Below are 27,652 nucleotides of genomic sequence, written 5' to 3' on the forward strand. Positions count from 1 at the left end.
TTCACTGGAGGGCAAAAAGTGAGGGTGAGTGGACTGAACTCTCCCTGGTCCCGGTCCTTGCTCCTCTGAACAGTGCAGAGCAGCAGGAAGGCTTGCTCCAGCTGTGGTGTCAGGCTCTAGAATGATAGTGGACAAATAAATAGCTGCACACAAATAGCACACGTGAATAGTTGCACTTTATTTCAGGGCATTCCCCCAGTAGTGGCAGGAATTAGTCGTTACAAACATTAGGTCACAAATGGAATATCAAGCAGTGACATAGTGCTTCTTCACATGTTAGTGACCAGAGCAGCACTTGCAGGCAGTTCCTATGATGGTGGTTAAGGTTGTAGGTAGAAACTATCATCTCAAACACAGCTAAAAAAAGTGTTCCATTCTTTGAATTAACTCTGGCAATGTGGGGGAAGGGGGAGAAGAAGGGACCCAGACCCCTTTCTGGGTCTCCGAGTGCTCCAGAAGAGCTCACATCTGCACAGAAGATGCCTTTCACGTGAGTGAGGCCAGTACTTCCTCAAGTAAGCCTTTGTATCTGAAGGAAAGTACAGCCAAATACCCAAATCTACTCTCTTCTCCAGAAAGTGAGCACAATGTCACATTTAACCGTGCCAAACACAGCCCAAAGCTGCCTGCTGCGCCCTAAACACCACGCAGGTAGGGGTTGGGAATCCCTTTCCTTACATGAGGGTTTGTACCCTCCTGTTGTGCAACACCGCTCACTTTATTTTTTTTTTTTTTTTTTTTTTTTTTTTTTTGCTTAAACATGGGGAACCCTGTTGCTGCACAGCTGGCAATGCACAGGACCTTAATGCTTTCTGGAGCAGACCTGATCCTAGCTGCCATCCCTGCAAAAAACATCTTTACCTGGTTCAGTGCCCTTCCGGGCACGTAACTTCAGCCAGTGGCGCAGCAGTGTAGAGGCAGAAAAGGACCCTGTGACGAAGCCTTGAATATTTCTACACTGCTAGCGCTCAGTGCGTACAATCTACAGTTTAATAGCCAAACCCAGAAGGGGCAAGGAAAGCCTGCAGCCTGGTTCAAGGAAAGCAGAAATTGAAACAGCAAGTTCTCTTACCAAGTGTCTTGAGCAAGGAAAGTGAAAATAAGGGGACTAAAGCTAACACTGTACTACAGCAACAACCAGGGGACCAGTCATCCACCTTTTTAAGCCAGCTGCCGCTCCTCTGCCTGGCTAAAGATTAGATGAAGCCGAAAGAGCTGAGAAACAAAAAAGGCAGAGGGAAGCCTCACAGTTGTATTTTAAATGACCAACCCCATTGCGATCCCTTCCCAGTACGGCCAAGTCAGAGCCACAGCTTGTTAAATGCCACTACAGTTCTAGCTGAAACATAGCTCACCTGAGGAACAGGTGCTTCGGCTTTGCCCTTTCTATGGGAGAGGAACCACTCGAGGGCACAGCTACACCCCGTCACAGCACTGACACAAGTCACCGAGCCCCTCCGTGCGAGTGCTAAGGCCACTCGACATAAGCCAGCGGACAGAGCAGCTCAGGGGAACCAGGGGTCCAGACACAGAAAGGGGCAGAGCCCTTCGTCCTGCTGAGGTAGATACGGCAAGGTGCAGGCAGTTTGGCAGGGGAAGAGACCTCAGGCAGCTGTGGGGGCAAGTCCAGCGCTCACCAGCCTCCTGTCATACAGGCTGGGTCTTACCCCATTGCTCCACGCTTCCAGGCAGTATTAACTGCTCAATTGCTTCTTTTCAACCAGGGAAGTCTCTTCCCTCCTCCTCTGATATGCTTGGCCTTTGTTCTAAGCAGATGAAAGGGAAAGGCAAGTGCCTGATCTGTAAATCCTCACCACTCGGAGCACAAGTGGGTCAATAGGTTTGTTAAGTGGGACTCTACCTGCTTAGCAGCGCACAGCCTCAGAGCAGCTACAACAGTAGGTGACCATTTCCACACATCCCTGCGCTTCAGCCTCAGAAGGGATCCAGCTCCCCTGGAGAAAAGGCACCGCTTGAAGCTCTCCCAGATGCCAGAACAGGGTCTGTGCAAGGTTTAGGTACCTGCAGGAGCTCTGGGGACAGGTAAGGTAGCAGAAGAGCAGCAGAGCTCCAAGCGCTGCCCACGCTCACGGCACCGGGAGCAAGCAGGGAGCCGAGCGCCTCTTTGCAAGAATAGGGCCCCTGCCTTGCATCTGCCTGGCTCCTCTGAAGAACAGCTTGCCCCTTACGGCACGTCCTGCACCGCTCTAGGTATAGCACTTCCCTGGGTCGGCTACCAGGCGCAAAGCCTTCAGAGAGCACGCACAGAGCCAGCGCGATGGATTCCCAAAGCCAGCTAGCTGATGGTTTCTCAGCTTGTCCCTGCTCTAGGCACTGCACCAAGGCTCCACTGGGCCAACAAACATTGGGCCAACAAAATCAACACAGGAAAAGATAACCTAACGCTTCCCAGCAGCGCATGGGAAGCGAGTGCGGCACAACAGCAGTCAGCAGAGCAACCTGGGGCAGATCCCCTACAGTAATTCAGACAAGAACCTCCTGCCGTACCCCTCCAGGAGGGCAGCAGCTCTCACCACACCATCTCCTGCAGGCAAACAGGACCGTGTGAGCTGAGGACCCAAGCTGTTCCCAGCACACATGTGCACAAACACAAGCCCACCCCATACACAGGCTTTGAGCCCAAAGAGAATGAACGGATCCATGACCTACTTCCCAAACCACACTGAGGGATACTGGAAACACTGGAGGGAACTTACCCAAACATCACCTGCACCACACACCACGCAACAAAGTCAGAGTGACGCTGCCCTGCTTCACTATGCTTTCCCTGATTCAGCCATTCACCGTGCCAGAAAGAAGAAAGAAAAAACAAAACCAAAACCCCACAACTATCCTGGAAAAGTTCTTTTCCAAAACACGCCTCGCTCCCATAGACCTGGGCTTCACCCACCAACCGAACAAACAAAAAGCCAACAGAGTATATAAGCAAGTAAGGCCTAGCTGAGGACACCGGTGTTCCCAGAGCATGTGCGACCTGAGAGCTTCTGGCTCTTAACACAAGCTTTCTGAACAGGGAACGCTCTCCTTGAGGGGCTGGAGGGTCCAGGAGGGAGAACGAGCTACAACTGCCTTCAGGAACATAAAACAGGGGAGGGGTGAGTCAAAAAGAACAATGGAACGAAACCAAATCCTCCCTCCCGGTATGACTGCAACAGAAAGTATTTCTACACAATCAAGGGGTGCTGTTCCCACCAGGACGCCCTTGCTGGGTCTAGTCGCCCAGAAGGACAGAAACACATCTCCAATCTCCAAACCACCCATCACTTGTACCACCTCCACGTACACCCCCTCATTAAACAGCCTCCCGGCCGGGCCTGGGCAACAGCGGCCGCCTTTGCCAGGGACAGACACCATCTTCCTGCGTGTTCCCTTCATACAATGGCACAAGAGAATGAAAACAGCTTTGCAGGAACATTCGATTCCTCCTTTTTTTTGTTTCATTTTGTGATTTTTTTTTTTTTTTTTTTTTGAATACGCAATGTTTCTTCTGGAAGGAAAACTCTCCAGAACTTCACATCCTTAAGGCGTCACGAGTTTACTAGTCAGGATCCACTGGACAGCTTATTTGACAGACCTCCTCCTTCTCTCTTCTCTCCCTTCAGAGCCGTGTGGTTGGACGGGCTCTAAGTGGAGTGCAGGGGGATGACGAATTTGCAGCCGAAGGGCGAGTGGTAGTTTATTCCCACCTCTTGAAAGACCTTCTGGGGAATGCCAATGTCACAGAGGTACACACGCCCTGCCCTCTCACCCAGGGGCAGGGGCAGGCCCAAGGCCAGCGACCACTTGGCATCGATGCCCTGCTCCATTTCGTTTATCGGAGGGTCTATGCTGAGGACGGGTGCCCGGTTCTGGTTGGCCCAGTCCACAACTGCTTTGTACCAAGGCTGATCTCTCAAAAAGGCATTTTCATGACAATCCAGGCAGTTGATCACCAGGTCAACAGGGGTATCTGGGAGATCTGAAACAAACACAAACACCGCTGAGCACCGAGGACCAACCTGAAACCATGAACTAAGGCTCAGTGCATTCCGTCTTTGCACTGCCAGCAAATTTTTCATTTTTGCCTCCAACATGCACAGCCTCACTGCATACAGTCTGGCCTTACCTGTTGTTGCTGCCGTCCTGCAAAAGACACCAACACCAATATTTAAAAGCTCTTTAGCACTCCAGAGAACGTTCAGACTCAGATACAAAATCTCATCAAGTGGTCAGCACTTGAGCAGCCCCAGATGCTGCCACTGAGCAAGCTCACCAGCCCAGGCAAGCAGCAGTGCTCTCCCTCCATTGTAAAAGGATCACTTTATATTCCTCAAACTGAAAAAAGGCCTATTTTTCCTGCGACACATCAACTACCTCTGCTATGGAAAGGCAGCTTGTGTGCTGCACTGCTGCCTGCCCCACTGACCTCCATCGGTCTCACTGCACTCACCTGCTCTGTACCACATCTGCTGCATTCCTCTTACCTGATGGACCACAAAGTCCTTGGTACAAGGACACCTCTTCTGTAACGGGCAAGTAGCTCAGCCAGCGCAGCCCTCCACTGCCAAAACATTGTGCAGTGCCCTAATTCCCAGGTTTGTTTCTCCCAAGAAGTTTAAATGAACCCAGTTTGAAAACACCGCTAGTGAAATGACAAACAGAAGCCAGCTCTGTCACAGAAGATGGAGCATCAGTTTATTCTAGGGCATACTAAGATCTGAATTTTGACAGCTGCTGGGACTAGTTCAGCAAAGCCGTCTGCTTGGTTTGAAGCAGCAGTTGGATGCTCATTTACTTGCAGTTTCAATATGCTGAACAAGGAAGGCCCTTATCCTAAGAGGATGGCTGGTCTGAACCAGATCCATACAGCAGCTCTTCCGTATTTGTTCATACAGGAAACATCTGTACCAGCACAACTGCTCCACTGTTGAACCTCTCGAGTCTCTGCTGTCCCGCCAGCCTCCGACCAGCCACCTGCCTATGGCAGTGCCACTAGATGGTGCCACCGGACAGGGCAGGCACTGGGGAGCTGAGCGGCACAGGTCTCTGCGAGGGCGGCAGAGAGCAGATATGCTCCTCAGTCGCTTACCTTTGACGCTGGACACCTGCTGGCCTTGCGTCTTGCTGAAAAGGTTCAGCTCGTTGGTGATGGATTCCAGCATCTTGACAAAGTTGGGTAGGAAAAGGATGACGTGGACGTCGTGATTGGAGAGGTGCCGTCCGCAGCTGATCCCCTGGGCTCCCTTCACGTGGGGGCCGCACAGCAGGGCTACCGTGGGCCGCTGATGCACGTTCTTTGGATTCAGCCTAAAACGCAGACAAAAGGGGACTGTTAATAAACCCAACAATATCTTACCTTCTTCCTACAAGAGAAAAATCAGTAAAATGCAAATCGACAGGTGTTTTGCAAACCTTCCGTTGCCTCCGAAGAAGGAACCCACATCCTTTTGTAGCGCTGACATTAGAGAGCTGCTCTGCTTGCACGTTCCCTTCAAGACTTCCTTGCACCCGCAGCAGAGAGCACAAGGTCCCAAGTCTATCCTGGCTCATCATGAAGACAACTTATACTTTCAAAGCAGGGGGCATTTTCACTGCTCACGTGGCAAGCCTGAATCCGATACAGTTTCACTTTTAGGAGGCTTTTTTTCCTTTTCCCCTCTTGATTTTGGAAGAAAGCTAACTATACAACCTTAAAAACATGGGGCGAGTTATCCCATCAGCAGAGCCACAGTTAGAAAAAGAAGAAAAATAATTTCTACTCCCTAAGCCTCAGCAACTGCAAAATAAAGTTGATTTATTTAAATGGCCTGCAAGCCATCAAGGGTGGCTTACAGTAGGAGTTTCAGCTGATAGGGTTAATGCTGCCTGGTATGTCATCACTTACTGCCCTCAAGTAAGCGATCGGGTCCTGGTAAAGTACTACCGAACAAACAGATGGAGACTTAAGCCTTACCTTGCATTTCAAGAGCAAATAATTTGGAGCGGCTATCAACAACATAAAAATACACGTGCAATTGTCTGCCCACATCAACAACTACGGTAAGCACAGGCACAGAGCAGACCCCTTCAAAAAACTCAGCACATATATTATATTCATGTGAAAAGCAGTAAGTGCACTCCAAGCCTGCTAGCAAATTGGGCCCTCCAAAAGAGCAGGATATTCTCACTTTAGGTGTGGATGCCTGAAAGCTAATTTAGCATTGTGAAAAGCTAAGCAGCACTTTGTCTTCATGAGCTGAATTTTGGTTTTATTGATATTATTAAACTGTAACATGTAAAAACAACAAAGGAAAGGTTTACTTTTTTTGCAAAAAGGACGAGCTCGCTAGATATTCTGCAATGGTTTAATCTGCCTTGAGCTACACCTGTGCAAAGCTCAGTTCCCTGAAAAAATTCCCAGTAAGTGGAGAGAAAAATCTCAGCTCTGTCTGTTTTGTCTTTGACTCAAGAGACACTTCTGCTCCTGGGACACAGGAGTCAAAAAGAAACCCTTAGTAAGTCATTCATCCAAGATGGTATGTTCAGCCAGCCCTTTCCTAGAGAGACTAGAGAGGGGGAAAAAGCAGTGTCAACATGGAAACCTACTGTAAATCTTCCTCCCGCTTCAGAAACCTAAGCCTCACACTTGTTTTCATGATTATCTGGAAACAGGCTGATACACAAGCTACAACACAGGTCTGCACAGCATTGGAATGAGTTTTTTCTTTCAGAGGCAAGGAAGGCAGAGAGGGGACGGCTGCTTCCAGCTGCAGGACCACTGAGGGACTACTGCAAGCAGCAAGCAGGCATCCACATTACATTGACCTCAAAGGTAACCTCTCAGCCTCTTTTACCTCACCCCCGCTTAGCGGAACAAGATAAGCTGAGCTCTGCTTAGAGGGGGCAAGCCCACAGCAGAGTGAAAGGGAACAGCTTTACCTGTTGGGTCCCCCAAGGAGGCTCAGGGCCATCTGACTCGCGCACACTCCCGTCATCTCCAGCCTCCGCTCCAGAGTCAGCCCGTGCTTCTCAGCAACCGAGAGCAGCTTTTTGTGAAGCTCGTAAGACACGCTTGGAACAACCAGCCCGGAGTCTAAGGTTCAAAGAGAGGGGAAGGAGGAAGAGAGAAATGGATATAATCAGAGACTTTTCCAGAATGCTGCAGACTGCTAAGTTTTTATATAACAGCACTTAGAAATAATGACAGTGAAAAGGCTTATTAGCTGTTTCCAAGGGTCTGCTTAACACAGTAATCCAGGTTCCTTCTGAGACCATCAAATTAATCCAAACTAGCGCATCAGAGTCAGTTTACTCTGAGTGAAGCAGAGACAGCTAAACTGAACTGCTGGGCTTGAAATAATATGTTTCCACAAAAATTCAGCAGGCAACTGGCAATTTTAGCAACACATGGACTGAGAAGGCCTTTTTGACTTACAGACTGAATATTAAGTTCTTTCTTAATGGTCTCCAGGCCACCAGTGCTTTAACCCACACCCATGCCCAAACACATGTAACTGTTCCTAATCACTGTGAAAGTTAGAAGAGAAGCTGTGAACCAGATTTCCCACCAAAAAAGCTTGGATGCATTATGCGTCCTTACATCGGTAGTGATCAGCCCCAAAATTCCAGCCCCTAACCCACATATCACAGCAAAACAAGACATCCCACACTTACTAGGTAGGTGTCCCCACCACCTGAGCTGTGCTGTGCCAGAAGGGCTGGCTTCAGACACAAAAGCTGAATCACAATACACTGAAGCAGCAGGGGAATGATGTGGCTAAAAGAATAAAGTCTGTAGAAAAATACTTCTCAGACATTTTTGACAGCCTGGTCTGTGAGCCACAAAATGCTCCAGCATGTGGATCAAGGGAAAACAAACAGAGGTTTTGTTAAATGCTGAGAACAGCACCTGCAGTAAGCAGCAATACAATCCTTCCCACTCACTTCTGCAGCAAGCTTGCCTGGAATCAGCAGGTAAGAGAAACACAAACCTGAATAACTGTTCTGGCTGTTTCTTTATACTTTCCTTCTCTAAGCAGGCCAAGCTGGCACTGACTTCACAGAAATAAACCCTGCAGTAACATCTGTAAAGTCTCCTGGAAATAAATACAGAGGGTTCCTTGCCACCAAAACGCAGCTCACTCTGAGGGGAGCCACAGCAATTTTTTGGCGGTGTGTTGAAGAGTGGAGGACAAGGAAACTGAAAATAATTACTTATGGTACATGGAGAGAGAAGGACAAAATGTAAGCGGCAGGTGAGAAAACTGCTGCAGCTGCCAGGCAGATATCCCTAAGTATCTTCAGCCACAGAAATCAGCCTCTTTATTCTAACTTTTCTCCAAAATAATGCTGATATCCAAGCCCCTTCGCTCTGTTTAAGGATTTGCACCTATGTAGAATCAAAACCACACACTATTCTTCCCTTGAAACATCCTCCTGCAAGGCCTGGATGTCCTTAACTGTCTCCCAGATAAGGAGCAGCACAGCTTAATTCCCTCCCCATAGGGGATGGCTACATAGCTGGAGCCCAGCTGCAAAAAAAGCTCTCAGATCCTTCTGTTCACATCATTCATAAGCACTGCTCTGACCTAAACAAGCAATCCCAGCAGAGTCCAGCTGAGCGAGGGCTCTGTGAATTTACTGTTAGTTCCTACTCTGGGACAGGCAGATGAGATGCATGGGAGTCAGGCACGAAGGGTCAAAAAGGTCCAGGACTCAGACCGATGCCTGCTACAGCTCAGGCACGACGCCAAACATCAGGCCAAAGCATGAACTCGATCCTTCCATCAGCACGCTCTGCTTCTGCGGTGTTCAACGGCCAGCAGCCCTGACTCACCCTCGCACTCCCATCAGCCGCTCCGCCTTTGAACTTGGGGCGACAGCAGCCACCCGGGTGCTCATTGCAGCCTAGCGCCAAGCAGCACGGCAGGGCTCGGACCGCCTGTGCTAATGGGAAAGAGTCATGGGAACGTGACATGGCCCAGTGAAAATGCTCTGCAGCGATACGAGCTCAAAGGGAAGCAGCCACAGCATACACATCTGCTCAGAGAGGAAACCTAACAGTTACTTGTGGGCTTGGGCTCTTTTGCAGACAAAAACCAACAAGAACCAGTTGTAACAAGCAAGTGCTATATTCAAATGAGAAAAGCAGCATGTATTTTAATTGTGAGGAATTATTTGTACTGCCATATTTCCCCAGGGTGCCCCAGTCACAAACCACCAAGTCAAGCTACAGCGGAAATGGCAGGTTTCGTACATCTTGAGGTTTTCAGAGTCAAATCGGAGGCATTCCTGCAAGGTAACAGTAAAACGTTGTGGCGTAGATTCTGCTGAATCCTTCTGACCTTCATTTCTGAACTCACTGGCTAGTGCTTTGCAGATACAGAGGGCCCAAACACGTTCAAACACTTGACCTTGCATGCTAACCGCTGATTAAGCTACCTCTGCTAATGGTCTTTCATTACATGCAGCACACATACAAGCATGCATATTATCAAAGTAATTTCAGACTCCTGATAGCAGCAGCTGAACATTTGGAGTCATAAGCCACTAATAATCCTAAGCCCGTCACACTAGTCACGCACCTGCCCTGTGTTCACACACCCTCTTAGCCCCCAGAGTCACGCAAGGCTCGGCTCTGCCTCTTTCCCATTCATATTTTTGCTACTTCATCAGGTCTTGTTTTTCAAGCTTGAGGGAGGACTTGGAATGAGTGACCTGAGGTCAGGATCTCTCCAAACAGTTTGATGGGACGTATCCTCTGCTAACCTGAAACAGGGGGCTCCCAAACTGTACTTTTGCTCCTTCTGAACTGCGGGACCACAAATTCCCTGCTTAAATTTTGCACAAACTCTCCAAACTAGAAGGGTGAAACAGTTGATCTATACTCTGTAGCTACCCAATTTAGTATGACTGTTGCCAACGCCTTCTCTGTAACCATTTACATCTTTCCCTCAACCACTTCCCCCAGACCACGAGCTTTAGTAAACCTGCATTTACCATCAGCTAGATGCAACCCAGTGCCCAGCGGGTTAACGCAAAGGGGGTTACTGGGAGGCAGCAGAGGCAGGAGATGAACTTGCATTTAGCATGCCAGTGCTACACTTTGTCCTAATTGCTCCCTCTCAGGAGCAGGCTTAAATGCCAAGAGAACTTCCCTTCTTCGCACTCACGCAAGGTCCAACCAGTCAGACTGGCTTATCAAAACCAGGCCGAGGGAGTTAAATAAACTCTGGCAGAAAGCAAAGCAATCAAGGAGGCGACGTGTAAACCCACAAACAATAACACTACTGCAACAAAACTGAACTCCTGCCAACTTTAATTATGTTTGGGTTGGACAGTGCATCTTTATTGTTCAGTAATGAAGGTAATAAAATAAATTAGCTCAGGCCTTTTAATATTAAATAAATGTATTTTACAGCTGCCTGGGAAAAAAAAAAGGCAGATATAGACTAAACAGTTTTGTGACACGCAGAGTATTGCTGAAGTCTGATTAAACATGAAGTATTCTCCATTTATGAGGCACACTCTGTCCTGGGCACTACAACTGTGAACAAGTTCTCTCCTTGAGCTTCACTATGCAATGTTACACACATACCGGTTGGATTAAAACACCCTACGCCAGCAGAAGGACTGAGCTAACTCTCCAGAAGTTAACGAAATAAGAGTTTTTCCCCAAACAAGCCCAAAGCAACGTTGCTGTCAGAAATCCAAACACCTCCCATGCTTGCAGTTGCAGGAAAAAAAAAGAAGAGAGGGTTGCTGCTAGAGTAGCTCAGCGCGTAAGCACCTTTTTTTCTCTTGACCATTTCAGCAGCTCTCTAGCTGCTAAAATAAATGCAGGCAAGCTGCAGGAATGGATGAGATAGAACTAGACTTAGGATCTCCTGAAAGCTGTATGTAATGCCATTAACCCTTTCCTTTAGCAATAAATAACTCCATCTTAGACCATGAGCTGTGTGGCTCTGGAACCTGCAGTTACGCGAAGTGGGTATAACTCTTATCCAGTTTAGGTAGATGGGACATTACTTGCTGTCTTTTGCTGGTTGTAAAGTTGGAGCCACCTGCCTGCAGACTCAGCAAAACACAGTTACTTGCCCCACCAGTGTGAATTATTTTCTCTATAACCTTAAGGGCTAGATTTTTTTTTTAATCATCATTATTTTTAATTAAGACAAATTCTGCGGGAGTTCTGGCTGACCTTCTAGTGTCAGCCTCTCCCAGCATTAGTGCACAATTCACTCCAGCTGAGCAAAAAACTGTCTGAGGGACAAAGAGACTTTGCCCCATGACCACTTTGTTTTCTCCTGTGGTTGGATAAAGTGAACTTAATTTGCACTCTACTCAGAGATCCCAGAAACACTTCACACATTCAATATACGCAATCGCTGTAAGGCAGTCATCCATAGACTGAAGAGCTAAAAGCTACAGAGAGTAGAAAAGTCAGTCAAGGACATGGCACACACACACAAAAAAAAAGCCATACTGTCAGCATCATCCTCACAGAACAGACTCAGCCTTAGTTTTGTGACCCTGGCACATAAGCTCTGCCTGCTGCATTGATTTACATTTACATTGCAAAAGTGTACATTTTCTTTCACTATGTCCTTACCATGGGGGAAAAAAGGCTTCTCGAAGGACTGGCTTGAACTCTGGTTAGGGGGAGCACAGAGAAATATCAACACTTAGTCCAATTTTTTGAGCACAGTCCTGCTTTCACTTGACAATTTCTATAGCAGCGGAGTTTAAAAAAATCCCACTTATTTTCCAGAAGAGACACTGAGATAGAAACAGCATATTTTCAACTCTAACAGCATTAACTAGAACAGAACCTGCTTTGGACAAAGCCTTACTAGTACATCAGGGAAAGAAACACATACCTTACCTACATGGCATACAGCTCTCCTCTTTACTCATCTCAATGAGTTCATAAAGACACTGTCTTGGCAGACACCACTGCACAAAAAGCCAGGCATCAGGTACAAGCCCACTGCATGCATCTGCACCCCCCTACACTGTGTGGGAAAACAGAAAGTTGAAGTGGTGTGGCATGTGAGAATTTGAGTTCCACTTGATGCCCACAGTCCAGTCGAGGGAGATTTTAATCCAGTATAATCATCATGAACTGGAACCCATGGTATGCATGTGATATGTGCTAGCAGTGATTAAACAAAGTTAAGAGGAAAGGAGAGGTGAACTGCAAAAAGGAACCATTTAGACAGCCTGGTATGCTTGAGATTATATAATACAGAGTCACTGATGATGAACTGAGATACTCCATCCTACTGCAAACTCCTCTGAGCTCCAACATACCTGCAAACGTTGGCTTTGCAGTTACTGCCAAAAGACCTGATCCCAAAACACGGTGCTCTTCAAACACAGATCGTTCCAATGCTGATAGCTAACAGAAGGAACAGAGACAGACCTATGCCAACTATACATTTAAATTCTCTAGCTAGACAGCTCTGGAAGTAGAAAAGGACAGCTCACACCTCATACAAGGATCAGCCTTTCCAGGGAGGTGGATTTTTGTTAAACAGTTGCACTTCCCCTTTCAAGCATCATGTAACGGTAAATAAAGAGAAATCAATAGTAGCCAGCCCAAAAGAGTAAAGAGTAATTATTATTTGGGAGTGATTTATACGTGGAGCCCCAGGGATGGGCTCAGCTCAGTCATGATCAAAGACCTGGTAAGCTCTATTAGCTTCAGGTTTTCATTTTTGTTTGGAACAGATCCCCATCTTTATTCCCTGCTTACTTCTAAAACACATGCTAGTATACCTACTTGACAGACTGGCTCCATAAAATTAGCTCTCAGAAAAGCATCCTGGTGGACTGAAGTCCTTATCAAGCTTTGCTTACATCCTACACGAATCAACCTATTCTAGTTAGTAATAAAAACACAGACTGGAAGCCCTGCAGATTAGTCTTTTGGAGACTTGGCATCAGCAATTTGCTGGTTTTACCGCTGCACAACCCTGGTTATTTCCTAGCGCCATGGAAACATGGCATAAAAGAGCATGCAAGGATTCACAGACTTCTTCCTCTCCCACAGTGACAAGAGCTGGATATTAGCTCACTGTCAATCACCAGCATCACTTTGTTGGTGCTATTATAGCAGACAGAACAATCACTGTATCAGCCAGAGCTGTGTTAAGACAATTATCTTCAAGATTGGCCTAGGGTAAAAATTACAAAGTACTTATTTCTCCTATAACTAGGAAGTGCTTTTTGCAAGTAGAGCTCCCCTTAGGAGTCCAGAGAAAACTGTAGGGAGAATTCAGAAGCAGAAAGAGAATTCCTGCCATAGATATATCCAAAATCATGGCTTTCGGGGCTCTTGACACTCTCATTTAATTTCAGCAGCTGCTGCTCTTTGAGCCACTAAGAGGCAGGCTGCCTACAGCTTAGCATCCTCCTTCCAGATGCTAAACAAAGAAATCAGGATTTTTTTTTTTTTTTTTCCAAGTAACAGTCCATCTTTACTCCAAGCACACTGAATATCTTTCTGTCCCTCAGAGGGCTGACTCGCTACAAAAAGCGCTAGACTGAATGCCAGAAACAGCAGGCAAGTTACAACTGTTTACAAGAGCTTTTGCTAGATAGCCATTAGCATTTCCTAAGCAAAAGTAAACTTCCTCAATGGACACAAAGGAAGTCACCCTCTGTGGGAAAAATATCTAGACACAGCACTGGGACACTTTTATCATCATTCACAGGACTGTGAATGTGCCCTGCTCAGCACAGGCGACAGGGAACTGTAGTTGTCAATACCCTGCCCGTTGTGTGACACGACAGCTTTTCTTCCAAACAAACCCAGAATTCCATAGGGGAGACTAATCACCAAACAGTAGCTAATGAGGCTAGCAAGACCCTGCAACTACAGAGGGGAGTCGTTTACCACCCTCCCTGAGCAGGCTTGCCAAGAACAAAACAAGAAAACAGCAGTCCTTTCACTGGGATGCTCCCTTCAGCACACTGCAAACAGGGAGCCAAGAGTTTCCATAGTAAAGGACGATGGAGTTTAGCAAACACGATTTCATTTTCATCCCCTGAATTTACTTACTGATGCTTGCTGCTTATTGCATGTCAGAGTTTTCCTCCCAGGAGCTGTACTGCTAGAATACCATATTAGCCATACTTCTCAAACTGGCTGCTAACAGTAGGTTAGCTTTTGTTTCAGACTAGACATACATAGAGGCCCTGACTCCTCTCTGACAAGCCAGCTGGAAGATGAATTGACAAGTAGTAAATTTAAAAAAAAAAAAAAAAAAAAAAAAGTAAATCACATAAGAAAATGAAGAAGTGCTTATTCACGCAGCACGCAGGCAATCAGTGAAGCTTCCTGCCACAGGACACTGTAGAGATATTGAAAGCTTGCATACATTTAAAAAGCAATAGGTTAAATTAAGCAGAAGACAAAAAGCCCCATCAAAAGCTATTAATACTGAACTATCACTTCTGCTTCAGGAAGTCTTAAAATTGTGAAAGACAAAGCACTCGGGGGAAAGTCTCACTGCATGTTTACTCTGCTCTTTCACTTTTCCTTAAATATCCTTGGAAACACAATACTGAGCTGGACAAGTTCTGATATGACCCAGTATGTCTTTATCTCATTCGAGAGTGCAACAGATCAATAGGAAGATGGATGACAAATGCAAAACTATGATATTGTTGTATAGCAGAACCTTTTTTTTTTTTTAAAAAAAAACAACTGAAAAGCAGCAAATCATTATAAATGAATCAGCTTCCTTTTCTGAAATGTTTCACACCCCAGATGGAGTTTCTGGGCAGAGAAAGAATGACAGATCAAGGACCTGATCACACTTCTGCTCAGTAGCTAGACCACCAGGATATTAGCTATTTAGTGTCTCTCTACAAAAAGATCTGAAATTTTATTTTATTCTGATGTGGAAAAGAAGTGTTCCTGGAATGCCAAAGTTCCTTCACTCCTACGTTTTGCAAGTCCTAAAAAGCATGCAAACCGAAGGCAGGACACCACAACTAAAGTTACAGGGAATCTGCACCTAAATGTAGCATAAAGCACATATGCTATACTTGATAGCATGTGTATGCATAGAAATAAAAAGATTCCTTACAGTAAAATCCATCTGCATACATAAGCAGCTCCTGGTGAAAGCACCATTATCTGGTGCTTGGCCAAAAAAGTACTACTGAACATGAAATGAGAACAATTCTACCCTTCCCCAGAGCCATGGATTAGGAGCTGAATAATCATTCTCTACATTTCAATTTCAGGAGCGCTGCCTCCCTGCAGCCAGGCAGCTCACTGATCCATGACACTACTTTCACCTCCATCCTAGAGTCTACTTAGTGGCAGCGAGGACCAGAAATCAGACTTGCAGGAGAACATCTGCACAGCAGCTGGCACCAGCAAGCTAAACTAATTTCCCCTGATGATGCACTTGACAAATACTTCAACTCAAGCATCTGCCTAGAAATTAGTCTTAATTTTAAAAGAAAAGAACAAGGTAAAGCAAAGGAGACAAAGACACAGCTTGTTCTTCAGGACACATACCTTACATGCATGTTAATGCTGTGTTCATCCAGCTTTCTGGGGCTCGATCTTTCACACAGCAGCAGTGGACAGTAAGTGGGGTGGAGACCCCACATAAAAAGCCTTTTGTACAATGAATATTTGTAATTATGGATGGGAAGAGCCAGAACTGTTTGTTTTTACACCAACAACATTTAAAGTTCTACAAAACGATGTGGAAATATATAACTACCACCCAAGGAGTATCAGAAGCACATGAAATCTCCCGCCTTTTACCAAGAAAACACAAATTATGACATGCTACCATGTACCAGAATCCTGAGACCATCCCTCCCGCTTAAGAGCCAGCGGTCAACACCGCACAGGTTCATCATGCTACTGAAATCAAAGCAAGGATTCAAATGGCTCCTATTCAGTTTCCATTCTTGTTATCCAACCATCAGTTTTGTTCCGTACTGCAAAAACACCTACCTTGTTGCCCTATCTGAGTATTTTTTATCTCAGAAATATTGCAAATGAAGGTTGTATGTAGATACAAGGCACAGATCCAATCTTAAGTAAATGAATGCCCTTGCTTGTACCACATTAAGCTGATAGACACCCCTTGGGGAAAACAATCCACCACATGTGCCCCAGAAAAGCAGCAGAGTTTGCATCCTTATCAGTAAGGGATGTGGCATACCCGTGCAGAATTCTTTGTTAGCGTTCTGGGGTACGACAATCCTTCTGTAGACTATGGGCTCCGATTCCAAGATGTTCTCATCATGCCGATAGCGAGCTGGTTTCTCATTTGGGGTCCCCCGGGAACGAGTGCCACTCCTCCGCTCATAAGTTTCAATCTCTTCAAACACAGCTGCCTTGTCAAAAAGGGCCAGGTTCCCTTCAAAATCAAAATCTGTGTCTGGGATTTCATCAATGTCATCCCCAAAGCACTCATCATCTTTGCTCTTCATTTGCCCATTTTTCAGGCCACTCTTCTTTGGAGTCACTTGGTTCGGATGACGGCTACTGGATGACCCTAAACAAAAACAAAAGCAAGTTGAAAGTGTCATAAATGGAAAAAGACACATTTGCTCATAGACTTTGTCAGCAAATTTTGTAAGAGAGGGGAGCTCATGTTTGCAGTCCATTGACTCAAGGGATATTCGCTTCCCAAAGAGGCTGCAGACCTCATCTTTAGCATTACTCATGCTAAGATAAGCTAACAGAAAATAGAACAAGAGCATCAGGAGAGAGACTTTCAGGGACTTTCCACCAGCAAGGTTAGAAAAACAAGCTTGACCACAGTTGCAAAGTAAGTGTTTCCCCACATTTTATTTAATTCAAGATGGTGCCATGTTAACGATAAGATAAGCAGCTAGCTGTGATCTAGGACAGTTTTCCTCCTATACTGAGCTCATGTTCATGCAGGCTTGCAGCCTAAGACCTTCTTTGGAATTTCCCTAAATTTCAGAAACTAATGTAGGTGTTTTCTTTCATAACAGGCTGGCCACCTATTAATGATCTTTAAGGGAGAACTTAAACCCCTGAATATAAAGCATTTCTTTTTCCTTGCACTTGCTATCAACAAGCACACACTTCTGTACAGATATGAAGTCCATTCCCTTATTCCTATTTCATTATTCTATTTATCATCTTGCATGTTTAAGTACACTTCTTTCCAATCACAAGTGATCATGAAAGCCTGATTTCTCTGGAGCAAGACTGATGAAAGTCTCCTCAATGCCAGCTTATGACTGGAAATCAAGGACTGATACAAAACCATATGCAATTACGAGGTCAATGTACCCCTTTAATGTTTATTTCTTACATTATTATTCAGGTCACCCAGACAAACTCAGGTCCAGATAATATTAATCTGTTATACCCATTGTTAAATTTACAATTACTAGAAAATATTTCAGGCCAATTCCAGCAACTACAGGTATCGCCTACAGCGTCCAACAGATGGAGTAAGAGTTATCACGCCAAAATTGCTTGCTCTACTAAAATATTTCTCATAGCTTAAGATAATCACCTTTGCGAGTAATTTATACAGATGAGTTTACTGACAGAATCCATTTGATAACACAGAAAAAAATTGCCACCAAGTTACCACAATGATGTGCGCTCTTTATATACCTCCTCCATAAATGAAAAAGCAGCATTTTTTTGTCTTTACACATCATTGCCAATCAGTGAGAGAAGACAGGAAGAATTTAAAGTCATCTAAGGATAGATACTTAGAAAACATCCCAAAAAGATCTGCAATAGGCACAATCTTCACAGCCTCCCGCAAAGTTACTTGTCACCTTTGTAAGTGCAGACAAGTCTAGCTTGGTTTTGACAAATCCCTTCTTTTTCCTCCCTGGAAAGGCTTATTTGTAACCCCGGGTCAGACTGGTGGAGCAGCCGCAAGCTGCCTAACAAACCCGAGCTCTAATTTCCCACATTTCCAAAGTGTGAAATCCTCCACTCCATTGACAGGAGCAGCGCTTCCCCTAGAAATCGAAGGACCTTCCTCCTGTCAATTGTTTCTACAGGAGCATTTGTGCATTTCAGGATCAGGACACGAACCAGCACATTCAAGACCAATGTGCCAATTTTGGCCAAGTTAACAAACAGAACTCATCTCTCTACAGCAAAGTTATTCAGTAGCTCAATTACAGAACTTAAATTGCTGCCATTCACTCTGGAACACCCTTATGATTACCTGAAGGCTTTATAGAAAACACTACAAAAAAAGACCGGAGCAGAGCATGCTTTCCTGGAAGATACAGGCAGGCTTGCCTGGAGTTCTCAGACACTATCAAGGACTTTGTAAGGCCTGGGGAATTTGTTTTACAGCATGCTATTGAGTTCACCTAACACCATATCTAACTTACACCATGCTGAAAGATGACTTGCTAAGGATATGTACTTAAGTTTTATTCTCAATTCAGAATGCATTGTCTCAGCAAGGAGACTGTGTGTTACTTGTTTTTTCTAGAGAACTGTCTAAGTGGTCAACCTGAAAGCCTTCCCAGCCCTCACAGCAAGGAAGCTCTTTGAAATGCTCAGCAGCTCCTTCTTTGGAGCATCTCTCAAGTACTTGAGCTAAACAAAATAGACCTGAACACCCTAAAACATTCCCTCTCAAACAGCTGCTGCAACTTCAGTCTCAATTATGCCATAGTCCAGCAACAACAAAAAAGCACACAAGAACTCAGAGTCTAGTATTTCACACTTTGACAAGCAGGAGATAAGACCCCAAACCTTCAAGGGTTTGCAGAGTCATGGTTCCCTGTAAAAAAAACAAGACAAAAAACCCAACCAACCAAAAAACCCCAACCAAACCACCCCCTGCCCCAACCATTTTCCTAGTGCAAAGTTTTTTGTTTTGGTTTTTTTATTTGTTCATTTTAAATATGGCAACAGTTTGAGTGCTCAACTTATACCAGTTTTAAAAGAGTTTTGCTCAAGCATCCCCAGCAAGCTCTGAAGAGACTGGAAGAATCAGCTTTTCCCAGCTTTATCACCTGGCCTAATGAAAGATGTTAGCTTTTCCAACACCATTCTTCTCCAACACCATTATATCATTATAGCTACAGCACTGCTATGTTAAATAAAATACCTTAAAGGGCATCTACAAAGTTACAACAGCTAATAGTGTAAGTCTCTCACAGCAACACAGCTACCCTGCCTACTGGATTTACTCTAACCTCATTGCATCATGAAAATCACTGACCAGAGCACAAAGCCACTTACCGCTTCAAAACAGCAGTATCGGTACAACAGCCAGCATGACATATTTATTCTGCATGTACTTCAGCAACTGAAACTAGCAATACAGCGTTGTGTGGTCAGTGTTACCACACTTTGACAATACTCTCTATTTATAGAGTCTCTGTTTATAATAATTTGAAATTACTACTAACTACGACAGGTATTTCGTTTTCAGACACACTGATTTTCAAGCTGCTGGAGACATTAAGTTTTTATAAACAACTGGGTGAGAACAGAGTACTGTAATACACCTTTTGCCAAGAAGCCACTGAAGGACAGATAGCAGAATTCAAGAATTGCTGGTGACAAAACACAATTTAGGAGAGAGGAAAGGGTAAAGCTTTCTGGCAAGGAGAATTCCAGCATGCAAGCTGTGACCAGTCATTTACATGCATAGTTTTAAGAGAAAGGGAAAGCTTTTTAGTAACACACAACTTTCACTCTCTGCCCTAGATAAAGGATTCCCAAACCAAAGTTGACATATAAACCACTCCAAAGTTGTACACAACTTGCTATGAAGCTAGCAACTGCCACTACCAACAAGGGAATTGCATCCAACCCTGCTGCTATCAGCCGCACAAGAAATGAAAAGCCAGACGAACACAACAGGCCAAGTTCTCCAAATACTCACAAACTACAAGGTCAAAGCAATAGTCAAGGGACTCTCAGAGTTCAAATGAATAAGCTAGAGACTACACTGAACACAATGGCAAAACAAGCCTGCTTCTTGTGTCAATGTCAAGTGTTATGGCAACTCAGACCATTCCTGTTACTCAGCAAGAGTTTTTACACTCATTGCCAGATTCTTCTGCAAACAACTCCACACTACTCTCAGCTGACCTGAAAAGCAAAATGTGAGGATAGATGCACCACCATGCAATGGACCCAGGGGACAGAAGCAGCTGATGTGAGCAATGTGTAAATGCTGACAGAATAAAAAGCTGCACTAGAAAAGCTGCGAGAACAATGGCTGGAAAGCTCCCCGGGCTCCCCTGCAGACACAATGAATGGGAGCCAAGACCGTACCTCATCAAAACGAGACGTGCCGGCATTGTGGTGGGCAGCTCTCTAATCCATACCAACGGATGCCAACTCTGAAATACTGCTGACCCACACAACTGGCTGCCTTTTCACAGACTGCATTACAACCTCCTAACAGAAGTTGCACAGAACACGGCAGAGGCCTCCAACAAACTCTGAGCAAAGTTATGCAGTGTTCCCCTTAAAGCATCACCATCTAGACAGGCAAGAAGACTGGCAGCTGATTCCATTCAGGGAAAAGGGGAGAAGAGCCTAAAAAGAGGGCGAGGGGAGGGAAGGGAAAACTCAGGTAGAAGAATCTGAAATAAGGCTAACAGGAGGAGCGTCCACTGCCTTCCAGGGCACTAGTGTGACACAACAGACCAAGCCATTGCCTGAAAGCCGCTATTCACAGCTGCATTTGCTTCCATGGCATGATCCAAGCGGCTACGGAAAGCCAGACCTTCTAGTCCAGCTCCTTTTGGATTGCAACTTCCAGCGCCTCTGCCCTGTGTGTGTATGTGTGAAGCTATTAAGGAGAACAGCACATGGCTCCATGTCAAGTTGGCAGCTTGACGCCGCACAGAAAAGCACCTCCCTCAAAGGATAAACAATACTTCCCAGGCTTTTTTTGTGTCTTGGGAAAAAAAACCTTTCATGTATGGCACACAAGTAAACGTAAAGTCTCTAGCGAGCTGGCTGCCTTCCTGCGAGATCCCTGTGGGAGCTTTTGCCGCCAGCCCTGGCATGAACGAGCCCGGTGCCAGCACGGCACAGAAGCCATTGTTGTGAAACCTGCATTGGTATTTGTTGTTTATTGATTCCTGTCACACAAGTACTCCGAAGGGGGAACTTTGTTCCTGACTTAGCACGCTAAAGGGCATCAAGAGGTCAACCTTCAGCTGTACCGAACCCTGTATGACTTAAGTTCTACATGACATCTCAGCCCATTCTTCCCCAGACGCCTGTACCCACCATCTCCATAAAGCTAGGACCTCTTCCATCCACTTCCCAAAATTCATGCACCATTTGCCCAACTCTCCAAATACACACATTTTAGAGGGCAAGAGTTCACTTCTCTACCTCATTTACTCTAAAATGAATCCAAGCTAACAATAATCTACATCTAGCACCTTGCTCAACTTGTTTCAAAGCCTGTAAAAGAAAATCTGACCTGCAGTTGTGCTTATGTAAAACTGACGCAAGCTATTTGTGGGTTGAAGTGGTTTGAAGTACTTACTGCTCACCCCAGACCTACCAGACAGTGGCAAAACAGCATTAAGTGAGGTAATCCTCCTACATGCTCCAGCCAACCAGAATAAAGCAAAGCAGAAGTTATTTTAGACTTTTAGGTAGCTGACATTGAAGTCTGAAAAAGTTTTTCTAAAAACAACCAAAGTAACATACTCAAACAACTAACTGGCATTTAGGAAGAGTTAGGGAATTAAAAAAAAATATTAATCTCAAAGGAACCACAGCTCTCTTCCTACCGCAAGCACTACACAGTAGTTAGGCCTGGGTAGAAGTAAAACACTCAAAACCAGACAGGCTTGAAGATGGTTAGGTCACCAAGGAGCGTGTGCCTCCCTGCTCAGCATCGTTCTGGCCTTCCTCCTCCGACCAACCCCATTTGGCAATCATTTAAAAGAAAGAAGTGAATATGAAGAGAGTTACAACCCTTTCAGAAAATAATACAGCTGTTGGTGGGGGAGGAAGACTTCCAAAGGTCCAGGAATTTCTCCACAAAAATAAAGCTTTTGATCTTGCTGTTTAACTTGCCTTGCCTACCTTGGTTTGGTTGCTTTCTAAACACAAAAGCAAGGGGAAAAAATGAAGTCATGGAAATAGGCTGGATACATACTGATGCTTCAACAATTAAGTCATGGAAATACGTTGGATATATACTGACATTTCAATAATTGCACGATGAAGATCTGGAAAGGAGCATAGCCCAGGGGACTTTGAGAAAAAAAGAACTTACCCAATTTTGGCACAGCGTGAGAGCTGGCTGAAGATTCTATGAACAAAAATAAAAATAACGGATGCTTGACTTTGAGATGTGCCGATTGTATCTTTACATCATCCTCATTAGAGCCTGTCAATTTGTATTTTTAACAACACAGCAAATAACATTTGTAATTACTTGTAGGGTGATGTTGTAATAGATTATGGTTATACAGGCTTTAAATAGAAAAGCTTTATAATATTGCAATTTGTTTCCAGTTCCTTTTAGAGGAAAAATGGAGGCTGGCAATTGGGCAATTTTCAAATAGGAACGATGGCAGGAATGAGGAAATCATTGCAATCGGCATTATTCAGCTCTGCATTTTCTAACATTCAATGCTGGTGAAGCAGAATAATACAGAGGGTGGGACAGGGAATATCTCCACTAATTAAACTTGAACATTCACTTTAACGAAAAAATTGTTAAAGAACTATTTGCTTTTTAAGTAACTAGGCGTCAACCACACTTCTCTCAAATGCTGCAGTAAAGAAAACCAGTATATTGCTCTTCACATACTCAAGATTATGGATGAGATTGCATCATCATCTAATCATAACACTATCATGAAGATAAGTGCCAGACATTTGGAAGATCTATACTTATAATCCTTTGAGGCACAGCTTGTGAAGTCTGTCTCCTCACTATTTAAACTTCCTCTTCTCCAGACCTTCCTTCAGGAGGCAACACAATTATTAAAGCAAACAAACAGAAGTTTCCAGCACCACTTGAGGTGTTCTCGCTGAAGAAGGGAAGATGTTGCAGCGGTAACTCAGGTAGGCAGAAAGGAAAGTTGCAGGATAAACACATATACTCACAGGAATTGTGTCTACGACGAAAGCCTTTGGATTGAGTCAATGTTTCCACATGTCGATCCATGTAGCTCTTGGAGCACTGCTGCTGTGGAGAGATGATGATATCCTGATTCTTCATGTCCGTTCTCCTCGGGATATTCTGTGGGGCGCTGCTGGAGATGGGCTTCTTTAGCACTTTCCCGGTGCCATTCTGACTGGGACCCACTTGGCAACCAACACCTGGGATGCCCATTTCTGTCTGCTGCAGGTCCCCACACTGTCTGCTCTCCCCTGGCCCTGGGATCTCCAGAATTTTCAGCTCAGTAATGTCACCTGCCCTAAAAACAGGAAAAGAAAACCAGATGTTCAGGAATTTAGCATTTGCAGTACCTTTGCAAAAAACAACCCCTAAAGAAAAACGTGCAACATTGTCCAGTGGTTTTTTTCTGATGCTGTTATCAACAGAAACAAGAAAAAAAAAAAAGGAATATAATACTCAAACACACAAGATATTTCTACAGACATCAAAATATTAGAGCTGAAATGGCATGAATCTTTGAAATAACAACTCGAGTATTTCTATACTGCACCTGGATTTTGTTTGAAAGGTTCTGTTCCTATCTGAAACAGGAATCAGTCAAGCAGAAAATGGAAGCAACAGGCACAGACCTTTGCAGAAATCTGCATTAATTATATTACCTAGAAACTGTTAAATTAATCTCAGCCTCGAGGCTACTATTACTTTTAATCCATTTCTACAGAAAGCTACCCTCAGATTAGTGCAATTCACACTCAGACGAGGATGCTTTATCCTGTTTCCTCAGAAAAAGGATAAAGAAAACTAATGTAGCACTGGGCACAAGCCAAAACGAAACAAAGAAGTGGTTACAAAGACCTCCATTTGCACTGATTGCAAGAAATAAATCAGAAATTAGGGTCTCCTATTTTAAACTTAATAAGTACTTGTCCAACTGTGATATAAAAGTAGTGAGAGCTTACTACAGACTTCCACACATCTCCTGGAAGAACATGGTTGTCATCCTTCCCCACTCACTCTCTTCAAAATCCAAGAAAAAAAAAAAAAATTAAGAGTATTGACTTCAGGGAATCAATCTCATTTAAAAATCAGTGACTCAGAGTCTTAACTATCGTAATATGCCAGGTAACAGGAGAACATCCAGTGACGAGTGACTCTTATTTATTCTTTTTAAGCACAGTGTTACAAGGAGCTGGTGGGAAAGAACTCCCAAGAGCTACAATACTCCTGCATCGATTCAGCTTTTTGGTTCAAAACTCTCTCCCCTGTCTACACAGAGGAAAGAACATGGCAAGAGACAGAGGGGATGGACTTGAATTTAATAACTGCACTTAATTTAATTGTATTGGGGCAATAATTTTAATTGATCTGCCACTCTGCTTTCTCTTCTGTCACACTTTAATTATATACAGTACACATGCTGAGGGCAAAGCTTTAAAAGAGTATGCCAGCCCCCCCAGCTACCCAAAAACCTAACAACAGAATGTATACACACAATACATATATATATATACACACACATACCATCTCACCCACACATAACCTTCAAGTGTGAGTTACACCACTTCTAACACAATAATCACAGAGCCAGAAAATAATCTCCTGCACACAAACTAACAGGCATGAGAGGCACTTCTCATGCAAAGACACCCAGCAGCAGTAGTGATATTTAAGGCAAAGAGCTAATTTCTGGGGAAAAACAAAACAAAACATCCAAACCACCCCAGACCTTGCCTGGAAAAAGGCAGGAGGAAAAAACAAAGACACTAACCTGAAGGTGACTTCTGGCACGAGGCACTTGACCCCATTATGGAAGGGCCGCGTCAGGGAAATGGTCTGGCTGACCTGATCCACAGCAGACACTCGTCCTTGGTAGACTCCCAAACTTTCTCCACAATTAATTGACACGATGCTCCCGAGCCAGTCCGTAGCCATATTTCTGGCACACAATTGCTGTAAAGAGACACAGGCCTGGCTGTAACAAGATGCAGAAAGTGACAACCTGAATCAGCATCAACTGCATCCCCCAGCCCAGAACCCTGGCTCCCACCCAGGCTCCAGCTCTGTCAGCTTCTCTCTTCTTTGTGGGGTGGAAATAACATCCATACAGACACCAACGATCACAGCAAGCGTGTAAATCCCTGGATGGGGCTTTGCCTATACAATTGTTCGTAATGCAGACCACTGCTTGCTTCGTTAAAGAAATAATTTTCTGAATTCAAGACCAACAGCTTCTAACAGCAATATTTAGTAGTTAGTCCTACCTGTGGACATTCTCCCTGTAATTTCAAACAGGGAATTTATCTTCACTTCCCTTTTTAAAATTTTGGCATACTAACACTGGGGCAGAACAGCTTTTGTGAATACTCAGCAGTGAGAATATCAATCTCTGCACGTACAAATGAAAGCCAACACCTTTAAGGGAACAGACAGATTCAGAGGGCGGGGGGGAAAACCCAACACTGGAGTCCAGGACAAAAGTCTTCATGCTCTCCACAGCCAGGAGTATTAGTATTACTGCCACAATCAGATGAATGAAAAAAGAAAGCTGCACTCCTTTCCAGCATCGAGTTCTACCAGAATAGAGGGGGAAAAACGCACTTTGTTTTGTTAGATGTTCAGTCCCATGTAATTCCCTCAGTTTTGATGCTTGACTGAACTTGTATAAACACACTTTGAAGCAGCTAAGCACATCTTTTGATCTGAGATTTCTTCCTCCAGACAAAGAACACAGGAAGATGACAGGCTCACTGGCATCACAGTAGCGCAAAAGAGCTGACAAGCTCATAAGTGAAAGTGACTACTGTATATATTTGCCTTTTGTGCTGTAATCAACAGTAAGAGGGAGAACGCTTGATATTTACTGTAAGGAACACAAAGACAGAAAGCACAGGAGATAATCCAGGAAGATTAGCATCAATATATAAACCACATCTCTGTGAGAGTCATTTTAATTCTCTTCGAGCCCTTCCTGTCCTGAGCTTCTTGGAAAAAGATGCAAGGAAAAAGACCTTCGAAATAACTAGGATGCATGCATGCTACCAGAAAAAAAAATCACTTCCCCCAGCTTTCAGAGAACTGAAAACAGGGGATGCTTCAAAGGGAAGCAAACACTAAATTTGGTCACTAAGCCATAAATGTGTCAGGACCAGCCTCCTCTCTTTCCTGTTTCTGTGTATTTATATCAACCCATGATAACAATGTCTGGATTCCAAGATGATGACTGATAAAAAGCACTTTCAAAACACAGATAACGCATCCCTGAGCATCTGCAGTAAAACTAAAATCTCATTCCCCTTCCTGGTTTTTGTATCTCTCTTTGAAAACAAGGGAAAGAGTTCAGTACACACCACCATCTTACAAGGATCCTTTTCAAAAATAAGAGCCTCCTCTTACCAAGCAGAAAAAAAAATTTAAAAAAATCTCTGTTTGTGTGCAAACATAAACTAAAACAAGGGAGACTCCTCACCTCAGAGGTTCTCATTCTACTACTTTGTGTGAAAATCATTCAGAAGAGGGAATGAACTACACATGCATTGAATTATTTACTTCATCACAGGTGAGAAACACGAGCACATTTGTTTGTTTACATACACCTGGAAAGTGAAACCTCCCATCTAATATTCTGTCTTATATTCTGGGGTTTTGTCATACAACTCACTGATACTTTAAATTCCCCCATATCTCTTACTTCAAGTGTGTACTACTGATACACCTGACATTCTTACAAGTTTTAAAAGGAAGTCAAGTCACGGAACTTACTCCAACATGCATGCAGTGCTTTAATAAGCAGAGTTTGCAAGCAATAACTTAGTATGCGATAAGTCAATAGCTTTGCACACTGGGCACTGCTGCTTGAGAAGAAAGATGCCCCTATGCACGTTCTCCTTAGCTGAAAGATGTGTTAGCACTGAGGTGGCTCCACTCATTTACGAGGAAAGCAGCCACCGAGCCCACCCGCTCTGTACCCAAGAGACAAGCTAGCATGGGATATATGCTCCCAGCAGGGCTCATCTCCCCGGCCTGCATCAGGGTGGGCTGCCTCCAGCCTGATCCCAACAGGAGCACACAGGGCCCCCACAGCCCGCGTCTGCGTGGACCCCAGCAAGAGGCGGCCTGCTGAGGCTCGCAGCCCAGGAGGGGAGGCGCTCAGCCCAGCCTCCGCAGGCCTTCCTTCCCCTCCCCAGCCGCTGCCCCGGCCTCAGCCTCCCCGCGACGGCGCCGGGCAGGCCGGGGAGGGCCCGGCGCCACGGCCGCGCCTCACGGGAGGGCCGGGCGAGACCCAGCCCCCTACCGAGGGCCCCGGCTCTTCCCGGCCCGCTCCCGCCGGACCCCTCGGGGTGAAGGGACGGCGGCGGGGAGGGGGTGGAAGGCCGCCCCCGCCTCACCTGCACCCGCCGCTGGCTCCCCGCCTCACCCGCGGCCTCTCCGCCTCAGCGACGCTCAGCGCTCCCGTCACTTCCTGCCCCGCGCCCCGCCTGGCAAGCGGCGCTCAAGCCACCGGCGGGAGCGACCATAGAGAGGGGCGGAGGAGTTGGCGCTTATGGCGCGCATGCGCA

At 45.1% G+C, this 27,652-nt stretch overlaps 1 protein-coding gene across 3 annotated transcripts; it reads right to left on the reverse strand.

Annotated features, from left to right (window-relative positions):
- Positions 1 to 158: 158 nt before the first annotated feature.
- Positions 159 to 27,609, reverse strand: EDC3 (enhancer of mRNA decapping 3). 3 transcript variants are annotated; one of them, XM_030014106.2, is made up of 7 exons: positions 27,482 to 27,609; positions 24,865 to 25,046; positions 23,081 to 23,394; positions 16,179 to 16,514; positions 6,919 to 7,072; positions 5,090 to 5,307; positions 159 to 3,979 (listed from the first exon to the last, which is right to left on the reverse strand). In XM_030014106.2, exons 2-7 carry the CDS (start codon positions 25,026 to 25,028, stop codon positions 3,645 to 3,647), a joined length of 1,521 nt encoding a protein of 506 aa, XP_029869966.1. In that variant the 5' UTR covers positions 25,029 to 25,046; positions 27,482 to 27,609; the 3' UTR covers positions 159 to 3,644. The 3 variants fall into 3 exon arrangements, with proteins under 3 accessions (XP_029869966.1, XP_029869968.1, XP_040979304.1); XM_030014108.2 differs by having other exon boundaries at positions 27,511 to 27,591; XM_041123370.1 differs by lacking the exon at positions 27,482 to 27,609 and adding an exon at positions 24,056 to 24,113.
- Between the last annotated feature and the right edge of the window lie 43 nt (positions 27,610 to 27,652).

The sequence above is a fragment of the Aquila chrysaetos genome, chromosome 5 (genome assembly GCF_900496995.4).
Source record: "Aquila chrysaetos chrysaetos chromosome 5, bAquChr1.4, whole genome shotgun sequence".
Lineage (NCBI taxonomy): Eukaryota > Metazoa > Chordata > Aves > Accipitriformes > Accipitridae > Aquila > Aquila chrysaetos.